Genomic DNA, 19,619 nt, shown 5'->3' on the forward strand with positions numbered 1-19,619 from the left:
ATCATCACTGTGAATTTTCATGTAATAGATCAACTGTTCACCAAATATCTACAATTGTCAGATACTGAAGGGAACATAGGAATGTAATGGGACAGTACATGAGCTATTTATTAACTTCAATTTTGCATGGGAGTCTTCGAGGTGACACATTTAATTGATAAGTGCAAGATCTCAGATATCTATACTATAATGCAACCACAGATTCATCTAGCCTCTACTGTAATGGCAAATGGCACTTGTATGAGGCAGAACAGTGTGTATCACTATTAACAGTGGCTGGGATAACTACTGCATGGCAGGTGAACATGCGTATATGTTGCAGATTTATTTTTCGATAGGTTAAAAGGAATGGTAACTTTTCTTTGAAAGTGTTACTATTTGGATTAGAATTCTGTAATCTGGGATACAAGATAACTGGGAGTTTATTGTATGTTGAATAAACAGTCATGATCAGATGACAAGGAGTGGTCCTCCAGACTGGGGGTTCTGTGGAGAGCTAAAACTATTCCTTAGTGTAGAAAACTAGCATGTTACAAAATGTTACACAGGACCTCAGATGTAGCAGGCTTGTGCAAAAATAGTAATAATGATTCTTCAGGTTCCATAAATCCTGGGAATTTTCTTGACTGAGTGACTGTTAGCTGTTGAGAGTGGGGCTTTACTCCATGGAGTTGGTTGATTAGTTATTTAGTCATCCAGTCAGTAATGTTGTTCCATATTATTTTATGGTATATATTAAGGCTTTACATATTCCTTACAGGTGCAAGAAATCCTTGAAACTTTGGGTCTGCAAGAGCATCGTAAAACCATGACCAGTAATCTCTCAGGTGGCCAGAAGAAGCGGCTGTCCATTGCTCTCGAATTGGTGAATAACCCACCCATCATGTTTTTTGATGAGCCCACAAGGTAGGAAAGAGTCATCACTCTTCTAATTCAGAATTTTTGTCACTTTTCTGCATGAAAAATGTCTTTTCATGTTTTTGTATTCCATTACACAGACGATTCCATGTTGGCTTCTGACTGTGGTAACCTGCTTTCAAGAAAGGGGGACAGTATGTGGAGTTTGTGATGAATAAAATAGACAGGACAGATTGTTCGCCTTTATTTTATATTTACCTGAGAGCAGTAATAGCTGATGCTTTCTTCCTGTACTGAGCTGTGTGAAATGCGTGATGAACTCAGATGATAACACAGTCTCTCAACCTGTGACCTTTCATTTAGCTCAACTCGGAGCAAAGAATATGATAGCTGGATACATTAACTGTTTTGGAGCTGCAGCTGCAGTTTCTAGGACTGTTCTCTCTGGCCTTGTCTCTAGAGGTTGAGAGTCCCTGGGCAGCTTGGTTCTTCATGTCCAGATTCCAGTCAGTTGTAGTGCACAAGGGTAAAGTGCCATGCCATGAAGGCATGTTGGGGTTTTAAGGGTAAAGCTACATGCATTCTTAACTTACCTTTGAGATGGATGCAGGGCCACTTTAAGGCCCTGGGCAAAGTATGATCATGCCCTCCCCCCTCCTGACCCCACTTCATTTTTTAAAGAGATGTGACCTTACAATTTGGTATAAGTGAACTCTGTGGCATGTAGTCCGTGAACGAACTATACTATAGTTTGTTCACGGACTATAGGCCACAATTTTCAATTGTGATTTTTCTTTTCTTAGCCTTTTCGCTTTTGTTACTACATATAAATAACTTTCGCACTGATACCAAATTGTGGCGGTCGCTTGGTTGGTATAGTAACTATACCAAAAGTATAGTGCCAAAGTATTTATATGTAGTAACAAAAGTGAAAAGGCTAAGAAAAGATAAAAATCACAATTGAAAATTATCTTGGTTCAAAATAATTTTTCAAAACAGAAGTATTGTGTGTCAGATATGCCAAAGCAAAGAAATCTTGGTATGTCCTTTGTGTGTCTCATACCCAGATGTGTGGATCAAACTTACATGCTGAACTAGCCATTAAAGACTTGAGATTCTCTACATAAAGGCAGCAAAAAAAAAACATTAATTTTAATGCTGCAGATAGGAATGAAACTTTGTTCTCAAGTCTCAGATCCTACATTTTGACTATGCACTTGATAGTTCTTACATTTACTTATTGTGCTCCTGACACCTGACAGTGCAGTACAGATCTGTTTGGGATGCTACAGATATTTGGCATGATTTTTGGAAACTTACAGTTGTGTAGACTACAGGTCTGCAGATATATTCTTGAGGTATTTATAAATAGCTTAAGAAGCACATAGCACTGACATTTGGACCTTGGGGGGTTATTAAAATCAGGAGGGCCATATTAGCTGCTCACTTTGCCTGTTAGATAAAGTGGTTCAGGGTGGAGAGAACTGGTCAGTATCGTGGTCTGATGCTTCCTGTGGTGAAAGACCCTTTGATACTCATGAAATGAGAGGCTGGATGGGATGAAGATATAGTTCAAATGTGATGGAAGAGAGAAAAATCCCTGGTGCTGCCAGCAGTTGAATCCTAGTCATCCATCCAGCAGGCAGTCACTTTTCTGTCATGTCAGTCAGTTGTTAGTCCAATCATACACCTGCTTAATCCAACTAGATTTATGAACCAGTACTTCACTCTGTGATCACTGCATGAAAACTCTTTAGGCATATGACTGGTACCTACTAAATTTGAATTGAAAGAAGTGTCAGCTTTAATGGTCTGAGAGATGAATTAATGTTTTTTTTTTTTACTTTTTGATTATCTCTTATTCTCTTCTCCACGTTGTCGAGACCGGCTCTGGGGTACACCCAACCTTCTATCCAGTGGGTTCAAGGGGCTCATTCTCTGGGGGTAAAGCAGCCTGGGCATGAAGGTGACCACACCTCCACCTAGTGCCTAGGTCAAGAAAGTGTGGATCTATGCATCCACTCCTCCATATGCCTTCATGGCTTAGTGCTTAATTAGTTCAGCACAGGGAAAACTTTACCTTATTCTTAGAAAATAAATAATGCATACTTGTCTCTGTTGATAACTTCATACTCTTACCTAATCAGCTAACTCTTGAGACCAGTGGATATTTATTAAGCAATTCAAGATATTTTCCATCATGGAACCTGAAGGTTCTCCTTCACATTCCTGTAAGGAACACATGAGAAACATTCACATGATCTGAAGTTGTTCACATTGGATTGATGGTCAGAATATTCCAGAGATGATATTATTTATGCATCCTGTCATATTTTATCCAGACACCCAGCTACACTTATTCCTCTGCAAACCCAGTGCAAATAAAGAAACAGAATACTTGAAGGAGTTGAGCCTCACTGTTGCTTTGATGGATGCACCTGTCTTAATATACAGGAACCTGCCTCTTCTACATTTTTCTTATTAGCCTAAGAACTTAGCATAGAATATGATGAGGAACCACAAGATACTAGTCATGTCCTTAGGTTTTTATGGCTGGAGGTTCGTGTATGACTTAGTTTTTGGGAATATTCTGTACAGAATGTTCTCCAACATTTCCTGAAACATTGCAGTTTTTTGGTTACCATCTTTATGGTTAATGTGTTGGTGGGTTTGAAAAGCCCTTTTATAGATCTCACAGTGGGCTTTCCTGAAACCCAAAGACTTACTTTCAAAAGGTTTATTATGTATCGGCTGAGCACTCGGTGATCCTTCCAGCCGCACTGTGGCCCTGGGGGTCAACTCAGCCTCTAACAGAAATGAGTACCAGGAAGATTCATGGGGGTAAAGGGCTACTGGCACATAAGGCTGGCAACCTTACTTCCATCTGTGAACCAATGGTCTAGAAAATTTGGGTATTTGCGCATGTGTGTGTGTCAGCTAAGATCATTGGAGTTACTTTTTTACAAAATTGTATGCTTGTTTTGTGAATATGTGTGTTATTTCTTAAGTGATTTGGGTTATATTTGGTATGGAGGAATCTTGATGATGGTGGCAGAGTGACTAATGAGGGAGTCTGCATGAAAGACAAGTGCCATACGTCTAGACTACCAGGTCCCTGTTGAATCACTTTGTGACAGAATTCAGAGGTTAGCACTTCTAATGCCAAAGCCATCACTTGACTCTATCCTGGGTATTCAGTGGATTTTTTTTTTTTCTTTTTAGTGGTCTGGACAGCTCTTCCTGCTTCCAGTGCATCTCACTATTGAAGTCACTGGCTCGAGGTGGTCGTACAATCATCTGTACCATCCACCAGCCAAGTGCCAGGCTCTTTGAGATGTTTGATCACTTGTACACCCTGGCTGAGGGGCAATGTGTGTACCAGGGATCAACACAACAGCTTGTGCCTTTCCTTAGCACTCTTGGACTTGTGTGCCCAAGCTACCACAACCCAGCATCCTTTGGTGAGTGCACTTTTGTCACTTACGCTGAGAATGATTCAGCTACATAAATAGACAGCCGTGTCTTCTACAAAACATGTGCCACCTAACATGTGAATAGAAATTGTGAGTGATCCACTATCAGCTGGGGGATGCAACTAAGGTTGAGGAAACTGTAAACCTGCAGGAACTATATGTGAGGAATTTTCTTGAACAAGATTATAATGTTAAAGTGGGTTATAAACATGTGAATTGCATTGGCTTAACATAGGATCCAGTGATAGACTTCACTGCAGAGATAATGATCCTTCAAGTTCTTGACAGGATCTATTTAATCAAAGTTTCAATTATGACATCACTATTTTACTTACTTACTTACTTACTTACTTACTTACTTACTCATGGAGCTGAGCCCTTCTGGAGGAGCAGCCAATTCTGCAGCTACTCAAGAATTTTCCAGCATTTTATGGAACCCGAAGGTTCATTACCATGTTCACAAGAGCCCTATCCTGAGCCAGATCAATCCAATCAATACCATCCCATCCTATCTCTCTAAGATCCGTTTGAATATTGTCCAGCCACTTACGCCTTGGTCTTCCAAGTGGTCTCTTTCCTTCTGGCTTTCCCACCAATATCCTATATGCATTCCCTATCTCCCCCATTCGTGCTACATGCCTTGCCCGCCTCATCCTCCTTGTTCATTCTAATTATACTTGGAGAAGAGTACAAGTTATGAAGCTCCTCATTGTGCAGTTTTCTCCAACCTCCTGTCACATCATCTCTCTTCNGTCTTAATTTCCTCCTGAGTCAGGTTTCAGTCTGTTATCGTTGTTCCAAAATATCTGAACTGTGCCACATTTTCAAAACATCTGTGTCCTATCTGTATGTCATGATCTTGCCCTGCATTTTGGTGACCAGACAGCAACATATACTTAGTTTTCTCTGTGTTTACTTCTAGACCGACCTCTTTACTTGTGTCAATTAAGGTTGTGTGTTTTTTTATGCAATCTACATTATCACCCAGTAGATTCACATCATCAGCATAGGCCAACAGCTGATGTGTTCCATTAAATTTCAGTCCCACCTGGTTTCCCTGGACCTTCCTAATGGCATATTCTAAAGCAAAGTTGAAAAGGAGTGGCAATAAAGCATCTTGTTTTAGACCATTGTGGATAGGAAATTTATCAGACAAATGTTTACCTACAAGGACTTTACTATACATATTTTACCCAAGAGAATATTCCCAAGAACTGATGACAACATTCCAGATAAAGTTCACAGAGTGTGATACCAATACAGAACACCAGGGGCTAGTTAACCTCAAGGAAATAAAGGCTTTCAGTAATAACCTTAAAGGGATTAGGCCATTATGTTTATCATATATGAATATTAATATAATGGAGTGATTCAGTCTCTTAAATCGGTGTTTTAAATGCAGCTTGAAGAATTTATTAACAAAGGATGTAAATATTTTGAATCAAATGAAAATATGTAATTCATTTTTTTGACTCAGTAGTGGCCCTCATTCTCACCTGCAGTCAAAACATTAATGGCATGACTTAACATGCAGCTGTTTCCAGTACTGTCTCTCAAGCATTGGGCTGTAATAACCAGGAATTTTTCATTTTGGATATGTGCCAACAACCCAGTTACTTCTAAACTGAGTTAAGAACCTATCAAAATGTGATTCATTAACGTGTATTAAGATCAGTCTACGATAGTCCTAATACATATATATGTTACACCCCAGAAGTGTAAATCATTCTGAATACTCTTAAATCTTTGCATTGATACAATTAGACCATTATACAGAATGACGATCACCTATTCAGCATTCAGTACACACAAACACATGTGGACATGCACGCGCGCGCACACACACACACACACACACACACGTGCACACACAGCTGAGAATTATATGCAGTACATGTGTATGTATTGAGCGTAACCCATGGTAAGAAGTCCAAATTAATACAGGGTGTTCAGATGAAAGGTATCCAAAATAGAATAAATGTATCTCAGAAGACATTTAATATACACATCTATGGATTACACCATTATAAACAGAAAGTATTATAGTTTTTTTTTCTGAGAATATAACTTTCTCAGTAAATTTCAGTTTGTGCTCCCTTTGTGGAATGACAAACATTCAGATGATATTGGACCTTGTTCCATGTTGCTTGAAGCATGTTTTCTGTTACTAAATTCAGTGACCCAGGAGGCCAAGCAATTGGTCCACCTCTGCTAATCCATCTCCCAGCCATCTTTCTGTTCAGGTGATTCCTAAGATGGTGGCTGAAATGTGACAGCGCCCATCTTTTTGGAGGATAATTTGAGGTGGTAACTGGGGCAATGCATACAGCTCAAGCATGTCCAAGTACAAACATACAGTCACAGTCTTTTCCCAAAAGGAAAACAGTCCAATCAACTTGTCATGCATTAAGCTGGCTCACACGTTCACTTTGGGGCTACCTCTCTCCAATTCACATGTGACATGTGATTTTGACTGCCTCAAATCCTGCAGTTTCACCTGTTTACAACTCCACTGACATGGAACATCACCTTGTCTCAGAAGCACACTTGACAGAGAAAATCAGGTGATGCGTCAGTTCTTTCTAGCATGTCCACAGCAAAGTATGTGCATGCTTGCTTCTTGGTCACACAGTTTTAGTGCATGAATCGTTTCAATCTTGTACACTTTTAGGCAGAGTCTTTTGTCTAGAACTTTATGTACTGTTGAACGTGGAATTTGTATATAACTTCAAGCTAGCAGCGCGAATTGATTTGCGTGGACCTTGCTGGAATGCCTCTCTAATGCGATTGACATTTTGTTCAGAGATGTGTGTCTTTCCAGGAGATTTTACATGCAACAGACTACCTGTAGTCCTCAGTTTGTTGTCCCGGAACCAAATGCTTATCCATGTAGGAGGTTGATGTTCATATTGTGTTCTAAAATGACATTGGACAGCTGCAAGAGATTGAAACTCTGCTGGCCACAACACACATTGAACCTGTTTTGTGGTGTCAGCATCATTACTGAGCTCACCGAAGGTCACCAGCTGGTGCATGCACATAAGCTGAGCATGAAGAAGAAAACTTTCAGAGTTTTCCTTTCCGGATATGGGCATGACAGTTTCTGAGATATAAATTTTTTATTTTTTAGACCTTTCATCTGGACACCCTATAAGCCAATAATCAATCAACAAAGAAGCATGATATCTCACAGGAGAGAACTTTACTCAGAACTGCTGACATTAAACCATGCTCTCCTTTCTTGACACAATCCCATATCAAGCATATTCTCTCCAATTTTTGCAGCCTTGAATCCATGTCAGTTTCTGGCCCTTCGTGAATAAGTTGCAGTCCCAGTCCTGGCCTCTAGCAATTAGTATTCTTCACTTGTAGCATCTGATATCCCTAATCACGTTTGCTATACCCACATTCAATCTAATGTGAGCTTTCTAGAATTTCTAAATTTCTTCTTACTCCATTTTTCCATCAAAACCCACTCAGACTTCCAACATTATGGTCAAAATACATGTGGTGGTCAACAGAGGAGACTCTAAATCACAGAAGTAAACAGCAATCATATTTGGCCACTAAGGGACCCGAAGACAAACTTTTCCACCAAAGGAAAAGAAATTAATTGTAATAACTCACTAATGGACACCAGGTCTCAGTAGCAGCCCATATTGTATGGGTACTGTGCAACACATCAAGCTGACAAATAAGTGTCAGCTGTTGAAGAAAGATACTCTTTCATGCAGTTAGAAAGTATATTTGTTGTTATTAAAATTTCCCTTAATTAATTTTCTGATGGCCATATTGAGTAAATGCATCATTTTCCATTCTGTATAAGAAAAGAATATAAACAATAAAGTTTGTTTGTTTCCTTTAGTGATTGAAGTATCATGTGGTGAGTATGGAGACAACATTCGTAAACTAGTGAATGCTATCCAGAATGGAAAACATGACATCCGTACAGGAAAACCATTCCCAGAACTGCCACCAGCAGAAGTTCTCAACAATGCAGATGTGAAAATCTCAAATGGCAATGGAGCCCTTGGTACAAATGCAGTGGAGAATGGAGACAGTGATGCTGTAAAATACACTGCTAATGCTGCAACAGATGTGAATCTATACCAACCGTTTGTTACCAAGGATGTTACTAAGGAGGAACAAAGTAAGTGTGAAGTATACACCTTAGTACTACTCAGTATGCTTTTCAGAGAGAATTGTTGGAATTAATAAGGTTCATATTGCTAATGAACTCTTTAATTGTACTTCTTTTTCCTTGAAGTGAAACAATTGAAATGGTGAGGAAAGTTCAATGAGACCTCCCATCTAATATTTCTGATGTCTAAAAGCTGGTTTGCCGGTCACGGTAGCCGAGCGGTCTAAGGCATGCACTGTCTTCGCTCACTCGGAAGCTGGGATTGTGGGTTCGAATCCCACTCAGGGCATGGATGTTTGTATGCATTTTTCTGTGTTTGTGTACAGGTAGAGGCCTTGTGACGAGTTGATCACCCGCCCAAGGTGTCCTACATTATGTCTAAGATCTAGTAAAACCGAAGTGAAACAGAGAGTTTCATGGAGGTAGGCCCAGGCCCAAATGAGGGCTGTAGCACCAATGAAAAAAGAAAAAAGCTGGTTTACTGTTAGTATTTAACCATATGTATGTTAAGAGATGATACAACACTGCAAATATTAACTGTTTAATCCAGTGCATTTGTTTGATGTGTATTACAAAGCATATTTCCTGCAATTGACCATCTACACTGTATCATAACACTTCTTATGGTGGTTTAACAAACTATGCTGTGAAATCACTATTCTCACATGTGGCCTGCTTGGCCACTTATGACCACCAATAATATGTCATGCAACCACCAGATACTTTCATTACTAATAAACAGTTCTTTTATATCTTCTGTAAATTTATGTATTAATTTTACATGATTATTGTGGGCCTGTGCCACATTGTTCTGTCTGTTCACTTTTATTCTTGAAAAAACAAATACTGCAGCAAATTGAAAAATGAAAATATTATTGGGGTAGCTGTGGAAAAATGTTCAGTGAGAATTTTCACATTTAATAAAGTGCATAAATTATGGTGATCACATTTCCCTTGCAGTTTGTTAAAATGTAAGTCAACAGTGTTGTTTACAGGATTTGTTTTACATGTAAAAAGTTACATGTGTCAAGTTATGTTGCCATGAAACATGTTTCTCACTTTTTAAATGCTGCCAAAGGAAATTTTTGCTTGAGAAATGTTGTTCTAGGTGACATTGAAGGTGGTTGATCAAATCATAACACATCTGCAAATGAAGTTGTAGAACATTTTGATGAAGTGTAGGAGAGTTTGCAAGACATTCACTTGTAAATTTTCTACATTGTGCCTTAGACACAGAGNTTTGATCAAATCATAACACATCTGCAAATGAAGTTGTAAAACATTTTGATGAAGTGTAGGAGAGTTTGCAAGAAATTAACTTTTAAGACATTCACTTGTAAATTTTCTACATTGTGCCTTAGACACAGAGGTCCCTTTTGGAAATGTTACATAGCTTTTTTCAAAATAGAGTGACAGTTCTTGCATAGGTAGTATCAATGGGATTGGCAGCAGTAAGGTTAATTTGTTAATGTGTGTTACTATGTGCCATTAATATTTTTACACTCAGAAGTCAGAATTTAGCTTCATCTATAATATTATTTTCTGCAATAATTGAATGCATATTTTATATTGTGATTTATTCCAGTTCCAAAATGTACTTCCAAATTTCAGACTTTTCTGTATTCCAGTAACTCTTTGCCATTGTTTGTGCTTTTGTCTAGTTGGAAAGAAGTCCGGATAATTTATTCTATGAGTAGTGCATGTAGGCTTGTAGAATGTGATGGGTTTATCTGAGACATCTGTAGGCTGACAGTGTGATTATCTGTGTGAGGCTTCTGTTGGCTGACAATGTGATGTACCTATGTGAGGCTCTTACAAGCTGACAGTGTGTGACATATGAGTGTGAGGCAGCTGTTTGCTTACAAATTGTGATGTATTATTGGTAGGTGCCACTGGTGAAGCCGTGCCAGCTAGTATAGTTATTCCTGTGGACCTCACAGCATCTGAGAAGGCTCCTGACAATGTGACAACAGCTCTACTAGACACAGGCTTTGTTGCAAGTCCACGGCGGTATCCAATCTCTGAATTCACTCAGTTCTGGATAGTTTTGAAGAGGACCCTGCTCTTCAGCAGACGAGACTGGGTAAGGCTATGTCATATGTTTCGTACTGGGACTTACTGCAGTCATTATATTAAAGTGTGCTTACACACACTAAAATTACTTGTATTGAAGAAACGAAGCCAGCACAAGATGAGGATGTGCTGAGAGCAAGCAAGTGCAAGTGGAAAACTGTAAATGTGCATTATATGAGCAGACCCAGTCTGCCCACTTTCATTCTTACATGAATACAGGTTGTATATACTTGTCAAAGAATTAAGTGAGATCTTTAAACACTCTTTGTAGACTCTGATGTACCTGCGACTGTTTGCTCATATCCTGGTGGGACTTCTGATCGGTGCCCTGTATTATGACATTGGTAATGATGGAGCCAAGGTCCTCAGTAATTTGGGTTTCCTGTTCTTCAACATGTTGTTCCTCATGTACACATCAATGACAATCACCATCCTCTCATGTACGTATCAGTTTTTATTCACTCTTTAGAAATCTGAAGTTCTGTCAGAACAACATTGAGCTTAGTCCAATCCATTCTGTTTCATTTAGTTTTGGTTGAATACTCACTTCCCATCTGCACCTCACACTTTGCTATGACATAATGCTTTCCTCATGTTAGTTTCATGCTTGATATACTGGTATCCCTCGATTTGTAAAGGTTATTAATTCCATGAAATCTGTTTATAAAGTGAAAATCTGAAATATAAAATGAAATTTCCATTGACTTTCCAATGTTGATGAAACAAGGGATACCTGTGTTTTGTGCTAATTACTCTCTGACAAAGTCTGACGTAGAACTGTAAAATTAATGAATGATTAGCTGAATAAAATAAATAATTAAATGGAGCAATAAACAGATAAGGAAATAAATTAGTAAATGAATGAGTAGTTGATGAGTGACAGAATAAATAAATAAATATAAATCTCTATATATAATAAAATAGCTATAATGCTGCAGGAAATTATGGTACTGTAATGTGCTGACAGGTGCGGCCTCTGCTTGTTCTAGATATTGCTAATGTTACTGGTAGGTGTAGAGCTACCACCAATAATTTCCCCATTTTCAGCTGTTGTCAGTTTCATGAAAAATACTAATTTAGAAGAGCTTGTAACATGTGTTTTGTGTTTTTTTCAGTATTAGTTATTATGATTAGATTTTGAGCCTGTGAAGTTGAGCCCAAAGTAATTATGTAAGTAAATGTTATTTTCAGGATTTTGTACTTTCTGACTTCTTAACTGATTGAAAAGAGCTGCCTTTTTGCTTGCCTAACCTTCCATTTAGTGATCCAAATATTTTTCAAATTTGTATTTATGTTACAGTTCCATTGGAAATGCCAGTTCTTGTAAAAGAAAACTTCAACCGTTGGTATTCACTGAGGTCATACTATCTTGCCATAACATTATCAGATATACCATTTCAGGTAAGGAGACTCTGCCTTTGCCTCCATTTGAACGTGGAATTAAGTAATTTGTATAATTTTACTTTGTACTTTTGTGCTAGAGTACTTGAGGTATAGACTTTCTTCATGAAAATCTGCAGGCAGTAGTTCAGAAGATATGTAATCATCATGAAGAAAGCAGTCTTCTGGGATTTGGCACCGTGTATATGTGGTGTTAACCGACGTTTCGGAGGAACGTATCGCCTCCATCTTCATGGTAGAAGAAAAAATATAAGAAATCTGCAAGCGAAGAGACCGTGAGAACTGGTAAAATCAGACATATACACGGTGCCAAATCTCAGAAGACTGCTTTCTTCATAGTCACCGCCGTGAAAGCCTCAAATCTTACATGTAATCATCATGTTGGTGCTTTTTATGTGGTCTTTGTACATGGTGCTGAAGGTGAACATACAGTGGGAATGTCATAGTGCATACTGTTCAACTACAGAAGTTACTTAGCACTGAATTACAAATAAGGGTTAACAATAAAGATGAACTGCGCAGGGTGTAGAGGAGGTGGTCAGTGTCTGTATGAAGGTACTATCCTAAAATGTACATGGAAATGCAGAGGAAAACCATGAAATGCTTCAGTTACACCACATTCCTATCGATGACTTGAATTTGATGTAACCTAAGTACAGTTAACACATTGTACTGCTAGACAGCCTGCTCACCTTTCACTGGAAATGAATTTATAGTATTGATGTGGTACGTCTGTCATCAGTTTTTTATACAGAATATGGGACAGACATGTGATCTGTAAAACTGTTTGTTTTCTCCTGTTACAGGCAGTATTCTGTGTGATATATGTAACAATCGTATACTTCTTGACGGCACAGCCATGTGAACTGTCAAGATTTTCTATGTTCCTTGGGGCATGTCTTCTCATATCCTTTGTTGCACAAAGTGTTGGGTTAGTTGTTGGAGCTGCCATGAATGTTCAGGTATGTAAATAATAATGTCATCTTATGGATGGTGATTTTTCTGGTGTATTGTCATATGTCGTATGGAGAAGTGTGCTTCAGTTTTAGCTGAGAGACCATCTTATGTGATTCTGGCAGTGAACTTTCTGAGCCTGTAATAGGGCAGATTTTTTTATCAATTCAGTAACTGTTGTTTTCAGAAGAATGGTGAATAATGGAGGTAGTTAGTTGATTGGTTGATTAAATTGTAAGTCACTCTACCATCTGAAAGTCAGTTGGCCTGCCTCACATGTCCCTGTGTGTCTGCAGTGCTGTGATCTCAGTCTGTGCACATCTTATTATAAGTTTTGTCAGAAGAAATTTTATCTTTGTTTTCAGAATGGCGTTTTCTTGGCTCCTGTTATGTCAGTGCCCTTTCTTCTCTTCTCTGGTTTCTTCGTGAGCTTTGATGCTATACCAGTATATCTTCGCTGGATCACTTATCTCAGTTACATCCGTTATGGCTTTGAAGGAACAGCCCTTGCCACTTATGCCTTTGGTCGAGAAAAGCTCAAATGCCATCAGGTATGTATGTTATAATGTGATGAAGATTATTCCTGTTTGTTTCTTTCATAATTTATTTAATGATGCTTTCTTGACTGCATAAGTTATATAGCTCTGAATGAGAGTATTATTGTGAGAGATGAAAGGGAAGATTTTAAGGAAGTGGTAGAGACATATTTTAAGTTACTAACCACAAAGAACCATAATCAGGATATTTGGCAGCCAGACAAAGAATAAAATCTGGGACCCCAAAATTCAAAATCAGTTTTACATCTTTATAACACTGACAGAACTCCAACTTAACTTCAATAAATTCATCACCGCTTATACATTAGTAAAGTGAATTCAGTGCAACTGAGAAATTCTTAATGGAAAATAAAACAAGGCAGCAAGAAGTAACAGAGAAAAACTTAAAATGGCGAGACCAAAGAGACTGTAGGAAGAGGATTTTGAGGGTAGTTGAGCCTGTAAAATACCTGTTCCATGAAACTGAGAGCAAGAACTTTAAGTATCATAATAACAGATGCAGAAGTATAATTAAAGGAAAGTTTGTTGGAGTTAACTGACAGCAGACATTTGAGCTAGTGCTGAGTACAGGACCACACTTTGAATAGAGGCATAAATTATCCTGGTCTTTCTTTCAGTATGTACTGTACCAAAATATGTTTCCAGTAAAGGTTGTAGACCATAACAAAATGTATATACTGTTATCATATACAATTTTAATTTTAGTATGAATAAGCCATTTTTGATAAATTTAAAACAAAATTTCAGTTTTACTTGTGTCAGCCAAACTGCATTTGTCCACCTTTGACCATAAATTTCGCCCATTTCCAGTGAATACCCGTTATTTTGGAGATAAAACGCACAAAGACATGGATGTATATCATTTTCCTATTCTGTGTTCAGTTTTGCTGTAGGCTCCCTCATTTCTTTTTCACTGGATGCTTACTGTGGTATGGCATCTAAAACCCATAAACTTTGGAATGTTTGAACCATGGGGATATTGCAGAATCATGCATTTTCTAGGCGACAGAAACACAACCCTCCTCTAGCATAAATAGTTGAGGTGCTTTTGTGCCAGCATTTTCTTGATGCCCTGCAACAAGACAATATACAGAGAGCCTGTGAGCTAACAAAGGAGTCCCAGTTATTATACTCATACCTTGCAACCTAGCAATGGTTCGATGATGCCAGAATGACTGTGAGTACATAAAAAATGTTGTACTTATTTGTAGAGAAGGGTAATCAGTGACCAGTAGATCCAGGTACCAGTCCAAACCACATGTGTACTCACTATCACCTGACAGTACATTGCTGTGTGCTTATAGGTCTACTGTCACTTCAAATCTCCAATGACAACCCTGGAGGAACTGGACATGGTCAATGCAAATTTCACTCTGGATATTATTGCCTTGGTTATTATCTTTTTTGTGCTGAGGGTATCTGCATTTGTGTTTTTGCGCTGGAAACTGCTTTCCACACGATGAGGTAAATGTTGCAGTCAGCATGACATGAACATAAGTTTCAGTCAGAGATATTGGGTTTTCGGACTTTATCCATCATTCTGGTTTTTAAGATAACTGAGAAAAACACGACGTTTTGGAAACTGGATCTGTTTCCGTCCTCGGGTGAGGGAAAACACCTATTCTGTTGGGTCCCTTAGAAAGAGCTAGCCTCAATCTTAAAAACCAGGACGATGGATAAAGTCCAAAAACCCAATATCTCTGTGTGTTATACACCACCGTCAGAATCCTATAGTAACTACTTAATAAGTTTCAGTATCAAAAGTCCAGGTCTCATTTCTTTTAATTTTCTCTTATCAGTCATAATCATCTTTTCTTCATCTTCATTCTCATCCTACTCAGTATTAGTGTATTCTTCCTGTTAACATATGTTGCAAAACAGTCCTCTTTTCCTTCCAAAACCCTTTTGCTTAAAAGCCTTTCTGTGTATCTTCTACCCCACCCTGTCTGGGTTCATGTTTCATGTTTCACAGTTTTGGGTGAGTGAGTATCGACAAATTATTTGCCCTTTTTACATGCATATGTGAGCATGAACATGCATGAACATTGCGTTTGCTCACACCATTCACACACCCATACTGTAAACAAGAAATTTTGTGAAATAAAATTACATAACATAACCTCCATTACATAACCTCCGGCTTAGAGCTATAAATTTTCAGTTAAATGGATCTGAATACAGATAATTAATCATGAAATCTGTGCCTTTGTATACTGCCTGTCTCCTGATTTATGCATTATTAGTTTGAACAGTCATGTTGAACGTTTGGAAATAAAGCCAACAACCTTTTACATTTGATCTACTTGATGAAATGTGGGCACAGACACACCATTGTCCTTGGGCAAGTAGTTGTGCATAGACTGGAGGGAAAGATGGAGGGGTTAAGGTGCACTCACTGTAGAAGCACATGCAATCAGTTGTGTCAGTCTCCTTCTAATGCGCTTACTTGAGCTGAAAATGTTTGCAGTGTAAAGGAGTCTGAAATAACAGTTTAAATAAAACCTTTATTTCCATTCATCTTTTAGATCTCATGTTTGGAAGTACCTAATAGAATGAAAAAATAGAACTTGCAGAAGCACTAAATTTCACAACGCCAGTGCATGTATAATAAAATTAGAGGAACTTGTGGTTTTGTAAATAAATAAATTTGACTAAGAGAAATAGTTCTTTGTTCTGTTAATTAACTACAGTTCATGTATCAGTAAACTGCATTACTATGTTTGCATTTAATATGTACTGCCTAAATTGTTTCATTATTGTGAAGTTAAAGATTGCATGTTTCTTGCAGCTTGTCCCATCCCTGTCTACTGGTTGAATGAAGCCTAATCATGTCATTCAGATGTTTCTGAAGCAGCATAAAGACTTACTGTATGGGGCCACATCACTTACTAATAAGACTGTTGAAGTCTCAGGATGATCAAAAGTCCTGTCATCATGGTGTGAGTTCAGTGGGATGATAGCTCTTCTGGATTCAGTGTAACTAATCTTTCTGTCTTTTAATCTGCTGAATTCATGTAGCTTGCAAGTGAACCATTATACCACATTTTGGCAGCAACTGTTTGTTCTGTAACTGCAGATGTAGAAATTATCTTGAATTTTTATACAAACATGAATACTTTTGTATTGGACTGTGATGATGGAAGTGAATGCAAATTCTGTTTTGGCATGAGGTCGAAAATTATGTACAAACATAATTTATTTTGGTGATAACACATTCACTACTGAGAACCACAGTTGCTGTTCAAATGAGTATCGCTTCTGAGGTAGATGTAGCCTTTTTAGTCCTCAGAAGATATTTTGTAGGTCAGAATATTGGTCATTTCTAGCCACATCACAAAACTATTTTTTACTATAAGCCGAAAGAAACAGGACAGTAAGAAGGAAATGCATTTTTTTTTGTGCTCTTATTTATATTCTTTGGGAAACCATCTGCCCTTAAAATGTACTTCTTCCTAGTCATTTATGTCGAAAAGGGATAGACCTTTCTTGTAAGCAGATGTTTATCCAGTTAGAATACCTTCACAAATCATAGACAAGAATTGCTGTACATACAAGAGGACTGTGTAAATGAAACATGTTTGCCCATTAGTATGTGTGACATGATGGGAATTCTTTGCAGAGGATATCCATCAGGTGGTGGATCAGTGGAATGCCTGCCCCAGTGTCACTACTTTTAACAGCCTCTACACTATTTCTTCACCTGGAGAATCCCTGATTGGTTTCACTTGAACAACTCTCATATGTATTTAACGTTGATTTTGTCATTTGATCTCTGGAATCACAAATATTCATATTAGTCTCTTTGGCCATGTCCCCATGGCCCATTTGTTTAATATGTCATTTGAATGTGTGACAGTGAATTTTTTAAATATATTTTATTTGGGCTGGTATCCATACTACCAAATCTTGCAGTAATTTGTATAGAGATAATGCAGGGAGCTGCAAGTTGTGTTAAATGTTGGCATGTTTCCTGTTACATAGAATTATATTTTCAGAAAAGTTCATGTGTGCTTATGCATTTAATTTTCTCAGGCTGTGTGTCATTCAAGTTTTTGGCAGCTGCACTGGAATACAACTTTTCTGTATGTGGTTCAGAAGTTTTCTACTTTGCCAGAGTTTTAATGTAGGGCATGTTGTGGATACCAGTCTCATGTTATGTTAACCTGTTAAGATCTTCTGCTAGTCCATAATCTTTAGAACTTCATACCTGCCTCACTTGACTAAGAAGTGGATTCCTTTACCTTGCCTGGTGAATAGAGAAAATAATGTCTGCAGAGTGATACAAGAAGCATGACCCTAGTTGAATATATAATACTCTGAAGAGAGTCTCAATATTTTGTATCATTTATAGCATTAAAGTGTATGTTAGGCATGAAATCTGCCATTCAAACTATTATAATATGATTTTTAAATATTTTATTATTCGGAAATTCTTGGTATACACATTCATCACATAATATAGTTTATGTACTATGGAGTTTTGGGTTATTTATACTGATTTATATAATGAATCTGTTGTAGCAGTGTAGCATTTTCATACAGAATACAACATGTGTTTGTGCTGTTCTAATGATTCTTGCCTTGTCACACGTTGTGTGTACATTCATTTAACCCAGTGCTGTAAATAGTTACATGTTGCATACAAGATAGGGTGAAGATAACGGCAAGTAGCCATTTTATGCTCGTAAGCACTACACAATGCAGAAAGGATTTTAGAAAGAAAGGAGTATTGGGCCAATCTCACAAAGCTTGCTTTCCCACCGCATAGGCTTCCAGTACTACAATTCTTGTGCTGTAATATTTATGTAATGTAAACTTATGATTTGATAATACAGCTTAGCTTGTAGGTGAACATACTTGATGCATGGACGTTCATATGATTGATCATTAGTCCAGTAACTTTAGGCTTGTGTGACATTATCTTCTGCTGAAGGAGGCACACAGATGTTCATTCCTTAATGTAGACAGATGAAGTCTGTCTCTGGCCCTGTATCATATGTTAATCTGAATATGGCCTACCATGACAGGTGTCATTGGTCCCACATGATGTTTTGGCCTTAATCTGGCCAGCAGTTGGGTATGTGGTGTAACATTAGAATGAGTGTTGTCTGTCTTTGGCCCAACATGACGCAGATTTAGACTGAATGAAGCAGCCTCCGTAGTCTAGAGGTAACATTCCCACCTCATGACTTGTAGTACGCGGGTTCAAATACCCAGCGGACGTCGTCGAATTTTTAAGGGCGGAAAAATTCAGTCCTCCGGGAGGGACTTTAAGCCATGGGTCCCGTGTCATAGCTTTACGGCACGTAAAAGAACCTCATGTCTCCAAAGGAGGTCACTGAGCCAAATTAACGGACGTTTCCTGCCCAACAGCAGTCTCTAATACCTCTGGTAGATGGGGAAGCATTATAGATACCTCTCAGCTAGTAGAGCCGGTCTCGCTGGCTGGGCGGGACTGATGGTACGCACCAGTACCGGTAGGATATAGAGACTGGTAGAAATTATAGAGGGAAGCACAATGGACCAATACAGGTCTCAGTGCATGGGGAAAACCCACCCTCTCCAATAACTAACTAACTAACTAGACTGAATGAGGAATACTTTTTGATCATCTACGACTGAAGGATCTACATGGCATTGTGAGATATATGGTATAATCTCTGTAATATTATCTGTATCTGTATCATAATCTGTATCTATGACTGAAGGATCTACATGGCATTGTGAGATATATGGTATAATCTCTGTAACATTACTTGAACCAAGCAAGTTGGCACAAGTGATAATGCTTGTAACTTATATTTAGGAGGTGCCTGATTTTTATCTCAGCTGGGACATGACAATCTTGACAGGTTTTTGTGGTTTTCCTCAGTCTCCTCAGGTGAATGCTGAGGTGGTTCCCTAAAATAGGCCGGGCTTTTCTTCTTCACATCCTTTAAAATTCATCATCGATAAATTGTTCTACAATTTGATGCTATAGTCTGAGCTGCTGACACCAGGCTGAAAATCATCAAAGTAATATGTAATAGTACAGTTCGTACGCTACAGGAAACACATCCCTACAAAGATCAACTGGGGAAGTGATAGCTGTTTATTGTGAGAATCATATTAAACAGATAAATACACTGGGCAAAATTCTGAGTTTTTGTGTGTCAGAGGAAG

The 19,619-nt window shown here is 38.2% G+C and overlaps 1 protein-coding gene across 2 annotated transcripts in view; it reads left to right on the forward strand.

Moving 5' to 3' along the window:
• LOC111872493 (ATP-binding cassette sub-family G member 4) overlaps positions 1 to 18,027 on the forward strand; it is a 94,695-nt gene extending 76,668 nt beyond the window's left edge. For both annotated transcript variants that reach the window (XM_023866467.1, XM_023866466.2), the window contains 10 exons: positions 761 to 906; positions 4,081 to 4,319; positions 8,197 to 8,481; positions 10,359 to 10,555; positions 10,817 to 10,985; positions 11,846 to 11,946; positions 12,753 to 12,908; positions 13,266 to 13,451; positions 14,762 to 14,921; positions 16,246 to 18,027. In XM_023866467.1, the coding sequence (XP_023722235.1) occupies positions 761 to 906; positions 4,081 to 4,319; positions 8,197 to 8,481; positions 10,359 to 10,555; positions 10,817 to 10,985; positions 11,846 to 11,946; positions 12,753 to 12,908; positions 13,266 to 13,451; positions 14,762 to 14,920 (1,638 nt within the window). In that variant the 3' untranslated portion in view covers position 14,921; positions 16,246 to 18,027. The remainder of the gene's footprint in view (positions 1 to 760; positions 907 to 4,080; positions 4,320 to 8,196; positions 8,482 to 10,358; positions 10,556 to 10,816; positions 10,986 to 11,845; positions 11,947 to 12,752; positions 12,909 to 13,265; positions 13,452 to 14,761; positions 14,922 to 16,245) is intronic.
• The last annotated feature ends 1,592 nt before the right edge of the window (positions 18,028 to 19,619 follow it).

This window comes from Cryptotermes secundus, unplaced genomic scaffold, assembly GCF_002891405.2.
Source record: "Cryptotermes secundus unplaced genomic scaffold, Csec_1.0 scaffold537, whole genome shotgun sequence".
Taxonomy (NCBI): domain Eukaryota; kingdom Metazoa; phylum Arthropoda; class Insecta; order Blattodea; family Kalotermitidae; genus Cryptotermes; species Cryptotermes secundus.